Source organism: Aquila chrysaetos, chromosome 20 (genome assembly GCF_900496995.4).
Source record: "Aquila chrysaetos chrysaetos chromosome 20, bAquChr1.4, whole genome shotgun sequence".
Lineage (NCBI taxonomy): Eukaryota > Metazoa > Chordata > Aves > Accipitriformes > Accipitridae > Aquila > Aquila chrysaetos.
In genome coordinates, this window is record NC_044023.1 from 16,086,872 (window position 1) to 16,099,896 (window position 13,025).

The 13,025-nt window shown below is 42.9% G+C and overlaps 1 protein-coding gene across 2 annotated transcripts in view; it reads left to right on the top strand.

Moving 5' to 3' along the window:
* Positions 1-5,513, top strand: part of PTPRG (protein tyrosine phosphatase receptor type G) — a 413,686-nt gene extending 408,173 nt beyond the window's left edge. For both annotated transcript variants that reach the window (XM_030043864.2, XM_030043866.2), the window contains 3 exons: positions 116-258; positions 3,375-3,510; positions 4,245-5,513. In XM_030043864.2, the coding sequence (XP_029899724.1) occupies positions 116-258; positions 3,375-3,510; positions 4,245-4,391 (426 nt within the window). In that variant the 3' untranslated portion in view covers positions 4,392-5,513. The remainder of the gene's footprint in view (positions 1-115; positions 259-3,374; positions 3,511-4,244) is intronic.
* Positions 5,514-13,025: the final 7,512 nt, after the last annotated feature.

The window sequence follows — 13,025 nt, forward strand, 5'->3', positions numbered from 1 at the left end:
GTTTGGAAGAAGACGGTATCTCTTCAGTTGGTAGTGAGGCTCTTCCCTTTTTCTACCTGGAGTGGACAAATGTGAAACTGAAGTAGCTAATGCCCAGGCTGGTTTTTCATTGCAGGATGACTACGTTCTGGAAGTCCGCCACTTTCAGTGTCCTAAATGGCCAAACCCAGATGCTCCCATAAGCAGTACCTTTGAACTTATCAATGTAATCAAGGAAGAGGCCTTAACAAGGGATGGCCCCACCATAGTTCATGATGAGTATGTCAACTCTTTTCTCCCATTTTTGTGCAGGTTGTACAAGGAGTTACTCAGCTACAGGACACTTGTTAGAACTGATGTCCATTCTTGCATGGAGCGCATGGGGTTTAGTGGTCTAGGGAGCAGGATCAGAATATTTCAACTTCCAGGGATGAGTTTTCAGTTGGCATCTGAGGCCAAGTACATTTTGCTTAGTGTAGTTTTTATGTTGGTCATAATCTTAGGCGGACTCAGAAAGTGAGGCTGTGTTTTCTTTGTAAGCGTTTTGGGTTCTTCTGCACCTGGAAGTATCCTAAACAAATCCTACAACCTGTTTCAGCACCTAGCAGAGTACTGGTTCAGATAAGGTTCTAAGCAGCCCAATATGGACTTAATGGAAACCAGTTTCTGTCTAACAGCTCAGGTTTAATGTGCCACGTAAGATAGAGCAAGCTCGGCTCAGCTGTGTCTCAGGATGAGGAGTTGAAGTATCTTGTGACAAAGGGCCCAGGTTTTCTGAGAGCAGATTTATTTTTTCTCCTTCTGCTTCCCCCAAAACTCTCCAAGGGGACCATATGGTGCCAAGCGGGAGGGAGGGAGCCCACTAACACAGGGCCAGCATGCCCCAACACTTGTCTCTTTTGTAGTGCAGTGGTGAGCATTGTCTTGCCAGCTATGCTTGAATGCCCAATTATAAAGGGTGCTAAATATTGCATTGCATATTATTACTTTTCACACATTATGGGGCTGCAAAATACCATTATAGTGAAGCTGGAGCCTGAGTCTAACAGGATCTCTTTGGAGGGACTGTTTTCTGGCAGGCAGAGCGCTTTCTGGAGCCATTCTGCCGTTAAAATCCCAAGGAAGCCCGATTTCTGACACTGCTAAGTTGCCCTTAGAGTGAACACCGAGCCAGCGTAAACGACTGCTGTACCTGGAACCCCCCTGCACTCCAGTCTATTAGACCTTTTGTCATGGCTACAAAACTGAATTAGGGGGAAAGTCTTGGAAAACTTCACCTTCCATGCAAAAACGTTATTAGCGTGCTCTGGTATTTCAGTGGTCAGATCAGCCTTTGTGCTGATGTGCGATCGCATGCTGGTATCTGCCGTTGCTGAAAGAGCTTTTGCTTCACGTTGGCCTGTTGCTGTTGCAACAGGTTTTTCCCAGCCGACTCCTGCAAATGGTGCCTTGGGCTGCAGCAAGTAGTTTTTCTCCCACCGTCTCCTGCCTTGCTAATACACAGTGTAAGCTCTGTTGCCTTTTGCCAGCACTGATTAATTCCAGGCTATTTTTAATATTCATGCTTTGGGTAGTCTGAAGTGAGGTTTTGCTACTCTTGCAGTATTTAAGATTGTGTTTTACAAAATTAGAACCATTATTGATTTGGGCATTTCATGCTAGACCAAAAAAAAAAAAAAAAAAATCAAAATCGCATTCCTAACAGTGCTGAGTCATTCTTTCTGTAAATTGCTTTTTTCATTTATTTGTCATATTCAATGATTTTATTTTTATGCCTAATACATAATGTGGATTCTGCTTTTCATTGGAGCCTAAGCAAATGTAGCTGAAAATGAAAATTTCCCTTTACTACATGCAACAGCTATATCACATAATCCACTAATAATTACAACTGCAGATTAATTCCAAATATATGAATTTGCAGATACTAAATGCATGTGGTATTCAGGAAGTACATGGTGGGATGAACTTGATAACAACATTTCAAAGAAGTTCAGAAATTCCAACTTGAGACAGTTGTCAAGATTTTTAAATATAACTGCCCATATGTAGGCAACTAGATAAAGATTTGCTGCATAATTTTCTGCGAGAAAAGCCTTCAGATTGTTGGGAGCTGAAGGTTATCAGCCCAAGTAAAAATGAGGCCATTAGACCCTCAGAGGCATTTAGTTGTGTAACGTCAGGTACACGCGCTGGCCACTTTGTCCGCTGTCCCTGTAGATGATCAGTCACAGCCATCTATATAGTTCTGCAAAAGCCCTGCTTCTTCTTCTATAGACTTTTCATCAAATATAGCAGATCTATTGTGATCTGCTTTCTGTTTCCCATTTCTAGACAAATTGAGTTTGCAAAAATCGTATGAAATTAAGTCAGCATATGTCTTGACTTCCAAAGGAATGCTGTAAAAAATCCTAGTGGTAATCTTATGAAACCAGATGGCATTGCAGCACTTCCCAATTACTTAAGTTTTCGTGTACAGCTCTCCAAATGGTTTACAGAGCAAGTCGGCACCAATGTCCCCTTTTACAGGTGGGGACATTTAGACACAGACTTTCTCGAAGTCACAGAGCAGACCCATAGCACAGCCAGGACAGAATTTCCATCTCCTGAGTACTGGGAGAGCAGAGGACGGTTGAGGCTCCTCAGAAGCACTTACGAGCCCCTGGTGCTTAGGGTCCTTTATGCCATGCCTTGCAACTGCACATATGATTCAAGTACACCCGCAGATTTAGCAGCAGTAAGATTTCTACCTGACCAGTATCTCAAGGACACACTGAGTCATGCTCCTGACGAATAACCGTTGCTCAGGTTCTTATTAAATGACAGCACAGCTCAACTCTTCAGAATCCGTAATGTCCCTTGGGTGCCCAACTCAGGGATGTTGCTTTTTGCCGATGAATCAGACCTAAGGAAGACTTTGAGATGTGCCCCATTTACTTGTGAGCACCTCATATCCGTGTTAGTTTTCTATAATTGTCAGATGTGGAGGAAGAGGCAAAGTCTCATTTCTTTCCAATCGTTTATGTTTTGCTTGAGCTCCCACTAATGAATTTAAAATACACTCAGCTGTAATGCAGATGCTTTAGGTACATGTGGCATGTGAGAACTGATTTCAGTGTTATAGTCTCCAGGTTGGGTATTTTTAAATGGCTCACGTTCTTCTGCTGATACAGTTCTTTGTATTGAATACTGCAGATGTCCTGAGATGACTGGTGTACCATCAAATTTCTTCTATAAATTAAAATTACTAAAAATTAGCCTGTACAAAACAAGCATTTAAGAGACACAAAGATTGACTACAGTAATCAAATAAGACTATATCAACATTTTTACAGCTCTGTGTCAGTGCCCAGGTATGCTTCTGAGTAACTCATCAGTTTGGTGTGGTTTTTCAGGTATGGAGCTGTGTCAGCGGGAACGCTATGTGCCCTTACCACTCTGTCCCAGCAGCTGGAGAATGAAAATGCTGTCGATGTTTTCCAGGTGGCAAAGATGATAAACCTTATGCGGCCTGGAGTATTTACAGACATTGTAAGTCTTTAAATGGAATATAAATGGATAGTTTACAAGGTTTTCATCTGAGACTGAAAGCATGAACTAAAACACACATTGTCTATGTTATCAAGCCCTGCTGCATCTGCTACCACGCAGAATTTGCGTTTGGGCTTTTTCTGTATAGTTGTCATTTTTTATAAACCTCAAACCCACGCTGTAAGTCCCTGATTTGCAGTTCAGCTTATTTCTCATACAGTTAGGGGGCCACTGTACAGGCAGCCCTAGCAGAGGAGGACCTTTTGGCTTGTCATCATCCCCCTGCCAGCCCTGTAAGTTAAGCTGTGCTATTGAAACCTGGCACGTTGTGATCTGAAGGGGTGCAGCAAGGCGCGTAGAGCTGCAGGGAGATAAAGCTTCAACCGAGGAGCCCTTCGCTCGGTGTGCAGCGAGAGCAGCACCCTTGCCTCAGTGTGCGTGGCTCTGCCGGTATGGGGGAACAACCTGGGGCTGAGTGTGGGCTCAGATATTGTCCTGCCCTCCTGTAGTGTTTAATAATATATCAGGAATAATATATTCTACCCAAACCTGGAATTTTGAGTTGACAAGGTTAAAGTAGATTAACAGAGGTAATTGCTCTCCAAGTCTTTTTCTTTGCTATATGTATGCTTCTAGTAATGAAGATCCATGACCTTCCCTGGAAATGCCAAATTTAAGTGCCGCTCATTTATGTACACTTAAAGGATTGGAATAACTTGTCCTTTCTTTTCCAGGAACAGTACCAGTTTCTTTATAAGGCAATGCTAAGCTTGGTCAGCACTAAGGAAAATGGAAATGGTCCCATGACACTGGACAAAAATGGTGCTGTGATGGCCAGTGACGAATCTGATCCCGCAGAAAGCATGGAGTCTCTTGTCTAATTGGAAACCTGAAAAGGCACTTAATTTGTAGAACTTCTGAAGACTGAGTGAACTTTTTTGAGGCCTTTTTTGCCAGACTCTAGGTTATACAATAACCCAATTACTTTTTTACACTGATAAAAGTTTTGATATTTATTTTTTGCCATTTTATGTCTTAATGGTATCCTACTGAGCATTTGCACCTCTGTTTATTTCACACAGTGAAACGCAATTTTATCTAGTTTGCACTATATGATCAGTGTTACTGCCTATAATATTCTAATACAAGACAAGCCCTGATGTGACATTCCATGACAACAAACATACGCTTTTTCTGTTTTGTTTAAATGCAGTGAAGTTTTGCTAACTACAGTGACCCTCGAATCTTAAATCTTGAATGCTAGGCGAGATGGATTCTTTCTACAACAGATACTGTACCCCTCATACCATATTTATTATTTTAATGATCATGTCACGGTTTTGGTAACGGTATTCTGCATTCCAGTGGAGTGGATGAGCAGTGTTCATCCTTTCTTGACAAAACGTGGCAGGTGATTATTAGCTACAGCGAAGGTGTAATAGCCTTGTGGAGCTGAAACAATTATTTCTGTATTGTTTCAAATTGCTGTTTTGTACACTTACAGGCCTAAGACTTGCTTCACGTGGAATATATAAATTACATACAATATAATTATAAATTAGATGCAATTCATATGTGGGACGCAGTGATAGGTTTTGAATTTACAATTTCCAAGTTTCCCCATGTATTCAGAAAAACGTTGATTTTTAGTTTTCAACCAGCCCTATGATGGGAAGGTATTTTGGTTTTATTCTCATCAGAGCCAATACAGTGAGAAATCTACTACAACCCCAAATCAGACCTGTTTTCAGATATATTGAAGGTAGCAATATTTTACATTACTAAGCTATTCAATATTTTAAACACATTAATTTCCTTACTATTTCTTGAATATGACCTCACACCTAATGGTATGTTACATGGTGACAGGCGTTTCTTAATTTCATAACTGTTAGATGCCATTTTTACAGGTGTGTAATTTTCATACTTTAGTGCTAAAACATAAAGTACTGATCCATATTTACTGGTGAAGCAAACTAATAAAAAAACTACCTATAAAGTTACATTCTCCCTCTTTTTTTTGCCAGACTAATTCTTTAGCACAAACTTAGCTTATTGTGTTTTCCCTCCCACACCAATAAAATGGTTTCCCCCAGATTATATAAATAATTGAATTATTGTTGGAGCATTTAAGTATACATGCTCACTGGCTCCCTTTGTATTTGGTCACAATTCAACAAGGTCCATCCCTATTTAACAAGAGAAGTAAGCACATACTTAATTCTCCTGAAAATTAAAGCTAATCGTGTCCTTCATAGCTCGGCTGAGTAGGGAGGGGTTATTGAATCTGCCTTGAAAAAGACGTATGTCGTTTCATCCATCCTGACGTTTGGTATACAGTTAAAGGCACTATCCCTTATATATGGCATTAGTTTCTTTACTTTTAAATTTCAGCTGCACAAAACATGCATTGTAATTTTTGAGGACTTGTCAAAATGTTACAGCATATTTTTTCATTTAAACGTAAACCTATTAATTTCTGCCAGTCCAGTCTTGCTGAAATATAGACATTTGGCAAGGTTCTGTGCATTTTCACACGCGAGGAAGCTGAAAGTGAACTGCTTAAAATAATATTGAGAGTAGGTATTTTGGTTCAGAACGTCACGAGATACAAACTGATACGGCCTTGCTGAGAGCAGAGGAGCTATGCAAACTGGTATGTGCTAACATCTGGCCTTTTATTTTTAATAAGGGAAAGATTTCCTAGTATGGATACACTTGATTAATTCAACACCAAAGTATTCAAGAATTCATCAGCAACCTTTTACACCGTCACCTTTTACTTCTCAGTTTGTTGAATCCCTCCATACAAGTGATCCAAAAAACTGCTAACGCTGAACAGTGTAATATATCCATGGTTTCAGTAAGGAAATCCCATGTCCAGCAACAGCTAGTCCAAATGAAAAATGTGCAAAATGTTTCAAAGGATTGCTTTGTATCCCCTTTGCACTGGGACAACCCAGCACCGAGGAGGGAGTCAGTTCGTGTCTGGTAGGAGTTAAGCCTGGCTCTCCAGTCACTACACCTCAGTAACAAGAATTGTTTAAGTAAGTTTTCAAGTACTGCTGACTGCAAGGGCTGGAAAGTTTTGCCGAGCGCTCTGCTGGCCAGTATGCATCAGTGTTAGAGGCTGGGGAGCCCCCCCCTTGCACCCCCAGTAGTGATCCCAGCCCCAGGCAATTCTGGCTGGTAGCACAAAGGGACTCTGATGAGTTGGATCAGTTCGATCTGAAGTATTTAAGTTCCTGGGGAACTGTAGGGAGAAGTTAAGAATTCAAACCCTGACAAGAGCTAAGTGACACAAAGATTACTGCAGGCATCAGGAGGATTGGATTTGTTCAGTACTTTCAGCTGATTACTTTTCATTTCAGTGGCATGATGGAAGATAACTGTGGTTCGTGACACACTGCCTGAATATCCTTGGTTTAATCCCGTACCTTCTCACAAGTTTTAAAAATCAATGAAAGAAGGCTGTGGGGGTTGAACTTTGGTAGATGCTTTGGAAATCCATGCATTTGCATCGGCATTTTCCCACACCTGAAATACTTGCTTGGGGTTTAATCCATGGGGAAATAATTTACACTGATGGTCTATGAGTTCTCCATGGATTTTTTCTTAAGGGGGCTCAAGCTGTGTGTTAAGTGCTGTGCTGACAGTCAGATAGCCGATAGATGGTAGTGATGCATTAGGCTCGAAGTGGATGAAGCTAGGAATTGCTTGTGAAGGTCAGGATTAAGAGCGCGGAAGAGCCAGATCTATCCTACCGTAAGCAGCTGCAGTTCTGCTCTCTTACGTGGATTTGCAGCCTTTCCCTGGGACTGAGCGAGACTGGCAGAAGGAGCGAGTGTGTGTTCAGAGACGTGCGCTCGTAGAGCTGCGCTCAGATGCTCTCATGGGTGTCTGGCCAAAGCCCCGCTCTGTGCATCGCACCCTTGCTTTTGCCACACCGATTCCCCTCCCACCCTGCTGTAACCGCCTTTTGGCATTCGGTCGGGACGTCTTTCAAGCATCAGAAGTTCCCAGACCACGTGCAGGCCTGCAAATTAAGAGAACCTGAGTATATCCCATCGCTGTAAAATGTGGTCCTCAGCACCAGCCCTGAGAAATAAGGAAATAAAGGACTGAAGTACACATGCATGTGTGTGTGTCTACATTTAGAAAATATTATTTCTCCATGTCTTGCATGTGTACTGTGCCCGCAGACCGTGTGAAAGACATAAAAGACTTCTGTGCGTTGAGCCTGTAAGAGCAGCCAAGCTTTCCAAGAGGGAATGCTTGGAAAGCTGCTGTGTCATCCTAACATCTAAAACGGGTGACAGTCTCAGCTGAACGTCCCATCCTACAACCAAACACTCGCTGTATGTGCACTTGGCATCGGTAGGCAGCTCTGGGAGAGCCAGTAGGACGGCTCAGGCGTGCAGGCTAAGCACCGATTCTTCTGCAGGACCAAGGTCTAAAGACCATTCATTTTAAACAGCATTTGTCCTTAGTATTTCACAGTGTCTGTTTCCAAATATTAATTTAGGAACAGGAAAAAGAAAAATCCGAAACCCTTAAACTACTTCTTGTGTATGGCTGTTTCTGTACCGTGGGTCTGTTCTAGGTTAGTGGAATCATTTCCAGGATCTGCAAAATTTCAGTTGTTTTTCCAGATTCTGACTGCTTGAATTGCTTGAACCCAGAGTGATACATTGGAACATTAGGAGAAGAATCTTTATGACACAGCACAACTGCCTTCTTATTAATCTTTTTTTAAGCTGATATATTTTATTTAAAAGCTAAAAAATATAGATATTGATTCTACCAAAGATACATACTACTAATTCTCAGCAAAACAAAACCAACTTAATTTAAAAAAAAAAAATTAAAATGTAGTTGTCTTAAAGATTTAGCAGTCTTTCTCAAATTCATGTCTTTTGACATCAGATCTTGTGTTCTGAAGTTTATGTTCAAATGGTGCCAGTGAATTTTTATATGAAGGGAAAATGCCCATTTGTTAATCCACTGCATTGCTTTTCTTCTTTTTCTTCTTTTTTTTTCACAGATGTAATTCAACTCTTACTGTTACCCCTTTGCTCTTCTTCTCTTTGTTGCCATTCTAACAATGTGAACTACATTGGCTTTACTTATCAAAGGAGAAGAAATGCAAAAATAAGAAAGAGAAGGAACTGTAATGAAGAGATTTGGCCTCTACTTTGTCTTAGCTGTTAAACTGTTTTTAGTGTTTTTGTTAACTATTTGCAAAGGGAAGCATTTTCTACAGAGGATAATTAATTTCAAGAAAAATGTCTTGAGTTTTAAGAATAAACGTCTCCAAAAGAGGAGATAGTCAATTTTATACAATGTCACAACTCTCCAACATTTGGGGTAGTGACTTTTTTTGTTTTGTTAGAACATTTGAAACTAGCAAGCAGCCATTGTTTCTAAAGACCGAAGCATTCATGTGTACTCCTATTTTCTTTTCCTTCATTTTTAAAATAGCAAAGTCATTAAAACTGTAAATATTTTGTTGCTTGGATAAGCATCTTCTGGGAACTTTGTATCTATGGTATATAATCATAGAATTTTATATTTTCATATAAAGCTAATTTTTTTCTAGTTTCACCTCCTTCCTAGTACTGTGGTGGCTATGTGAATACATACCTTCTGTGTATCAAGGTAGTGAGACACCATCATCACACTCCAAAAAAGATTTCCACACATGTCATTTCTTTGGGGCAGTGATTGTGAAAGTTGGATTTTTTTTTTGGATTCCATTGTCAGTGTGTGCAATAGGAATAGACTTAGCCAGTCACTGGATACGTTTGTCTCATTGATCCATTCAGAAAAAAAAAAAATGTGGTGTTTGGTTTGGGGAGAGGGTGGGAGGGAGTATTTTGAGGGAGATTTTTTGTTCGTTTTGTTTTGGTTTTTGTTTGGGGTTTTTTTGTAACTTGAAGAATCTTCTTTTTGTTATGTTAAACTATATCAAATCATTCTATTATAGTGTTATTTAATATGTAAATTGTATTGCTATACATAAAATAAAGTATGGTTTTTGATGTATTTACAGACTTCTTCCTTATTTGCATCACATACACATACAGAACAGATGCACGAGTCAGTATTTCATTGTCCCAGGCGTGCAGGAAGAATGATGAGATCCAAGGCCTGCTTTAATTAGATCTCAAATTTCCCATCAGTACTCAGCTGGGAGCTGTCTCTCAGTCACTTGATGGTGGAGATCACCGTTCCTTTCTTAATTGTCTCCGACTACTAGAGAGCTGCCAGTAACCCCCTTCCAGAACTCTCCACCGCCGGTCCTCCCCAGACGGTTGTGACCCATCAAAATCCCTTTTGGAAGGGGGATTGTCTCCATTCGGAACGGGACGTCAGAGCCTGAGCTTCATTGCCAGCCCCTCTGAGTGTGCCCTTCTTTAGATCGAACTGGTTTATCAGCAGATATCTGCCTGGAGGAACAGGGGCTTCCACCAAGCCACTGTCACCTGAGTTACTGTGATAAGCTGCGTCTACTCGCTGCTCAACTAACCCCAGAGCTGTGGTAGAAAAAGCAAATGTACTTATCCCCATCTCGGGCAGACTGGGAAGGAGGGAGGGAGGGAGAGACAGATGTTCCAAATCCTAGAGATAAAGCAGCAAATATTCCCCATGGAGCGCATTAGTAGTCATACCTCCCCGCTGCATCTGCGCCAAGAGCTGTCATTGAAACGGGCGCACGTTAACGCCATCGATGCTCGGTGTTTTGCAACAAAACCTCGACAGCTCCGCGCACCGCCTCCCCTGCTGATTCCGAGCGGAGTACACGTGTTCCTTTTTTTGTTGTTCTTGTGGGAAAACCGCTTGGGTTTGTGGATACGCTCTCGTTCAGATCTGCTGCCAGCAGGGAGCCGTGGAGGCACACCTGCCGGCAGCGTGGGCACGGCAGCTGCCTGCGCTGACGGAGCCTTCGGAAACAAGGCGGCACGCAGCCTCCGGAGCAGTGCCGCGGCAGGACTCATGTCACCGCCCTGCACGTGGACAAACATCATCAATAACTGAAATTGCTTGTTGACATAAAATTGCTGGTTAAAATCAATACGCTATAGGTCCGCCGCCTTTTGCGTTGCTGCATTCTCACCTGTAATGTCCGCATTTTGTTGACCGGGAGAAAGAGGGAGCCTGGGACACGAGATGGGGACTGTGATTAGCGTGACACTGCGGTGCTAGTGGTCACAGCCTGCTGACTCCTGCAAAGCCCCTTCCTCCAGCCCTCGCTCCAGGGCACTGCCTCACGTTGCATCCCAGGAACAGCCCGACGCTAGCCCACAGGCAGGTTCCGCCTGCCTCGCTGCCCGGGGAGCGAATGTGGGATGGCAGGGAGCTGCTTCCCTGCCTGCCAGCCCTGCCCTGGGGGATGCTACAGCAGCAAGAAGAGCCCGGTGCTCTCTGCATGTCTTTTTGAGGCCAGGAGCAGGCAGCTGGAGCTGGGCACCCAGGGCAGGCTCCTCTGCCCGGCTTGGCTGCCGTACCTCCACGGAGAAGACGGCAGCCCCTGCACGCACAGGTAGGTGGGAACGTAGCGCTTCGTAACAACAGTATGAGGAAGCTGCTTAAATACCGCTTGTCTGGGAAGTGGTCCTGAAAGATGGAGCTGGTGGCAAGCTGAACGTGAGTCAACACCGCTTGCTGCAAGAAAAAGATGAACGCAGGCCTGGCAGGTCTAACCTGGGACCGGGTAAGGAAACTCTCCCAGCCTATTCACAGCAGGTTTAAAACTGTCTCTTCTGGGGAGGGAGAACCACACAGGAAAAAACATAACCCCAGCGAAGACAGGGAAAAGGAGAGCACCAGGAATGGTCAGTGACCTGGAAGCCCTCTGAACAAAGACGGGATAAACGGGGACACTGCCTGGTGAAACACTGGAGAGAGACGGCCTGGGAGATGCAGGAGTGGAGGAGAGGCTGTGGGGCTTGTCTCCTGGTATTTAAAACACCACTCCTGAAGAAAGGATGTAATATTCTTCCTACACCTTTGGTAGATAAGAAATAGAGCTTGAACAGCCACGAGGAAGGTAGGGGTTGGGCAGTGGGAACATCACCTGGACAGTGATGCAACAAAAAAAGATTTCTCTGTAGCAGCTACAGAAATCAGGACAACCCAAGGCAGCCCCTGAAATGAAAAATTGCATTTTCATTAGATAGCAGCAGGTGAGGCCCCCACCCTGCTGCTAGCCAGATCATCATGTGCACATACAACAAATTGGGCAGAGCTCGCTGTGGGATTGTCCTGGTTTCGGCTGGGATAGAGTTAATTTTCTTCCTAGTAGATGGCACAGTGTGTTTTGGATTTAGAATGAGAATAAGGTTGATAACACAGTGATGTTTTCAGTTGTCGCTAAGTAGTGTTTCTACGAAGTCAAGGATTGTTCAGTTTCCCATGCTCTGCCAGCAAGGAAGTACAGAAGAAGCTGGAGGGAGCATGGCCAGGACAGCTGACCTGAAGTAGTCAAAGAGATATTCCATACCATAGAACGTCATGCTCAGTATATAAACTGTGGGGAGTTGGCCAGGAGGGGCAGATCGCTGCTTGGGCATCCGTCAGCGGGTGGTGAGCAATTTCATTGTGCATCACTTGTTTTTCTTGGGGTTTATTTCTCTTTTTGTTATCTTCCTTTTCATTACTACTATTATTTTTATATTGTATTATATTTCAATTACAAAACTGTTCTTATCTCAACCCACGACTTTTACTTTTTTTTTTTTTTTCCGATTCTCTCCCCTGTCCCACTGCGGGGGGAGGAGTGAGCAAGTGGCTGCGCAGTGCTTAGGTGCTGGCTGGGGTTAAAGCACGACAGGGATACAAGGGGGCTGTTCTTTAACTTACCCTTGCCTTGAGCCAAGCTCAGCAGCAGCTCCCTAAACTGCAAAGGCAGCATTTGCTCTGGAAGTCCCTGGTCCTCCTGAGCTGTCTTGGTGAGCAACAAAGGCTGGAGTGGAGAACAGGAGAAAAGGCAAAGCCTTGGAGAAAGTACTTGGATTCTGTGCTTATGCTGGGGAGGAGGCCTGGCTGAGACCTATATCCAGTGGAAACACATAGTAAGTAGTTCATTAATAATTTTGCAACAAAGATATGATTTACCAGCACTTCCTACTAGTAACAATACACCTGAATTAATTGGTAGTATCAGGAGATCCTAACTTCTTCTGTAATAAATAGCTAATGAGTTTAGCCTTTAAGGCTTCCAGACAGTACTAGTAGTCGTGCTAAGCAGGCACAACTAATAGCGGCATTTTTATTAAATGGATTCAAATGCCAGAAGGTGTACTTTCAAGACCTTTACAACATAAAAATAATTTTGATCAATGGTTTGATCCCAGTCCTATTACTTAGGCACTTCAAGCCCCAGAAAGTGCTTCATGCACTGACTGTCACCCCCACCTGCTGGCAGCCGCCTTATTGATCACATGTGGTTTCTGTTTCCCCTTTGCTGCCAATCAATGTTTCTGATGTCTTTCTGACTTTGTAATGCTTTAAGA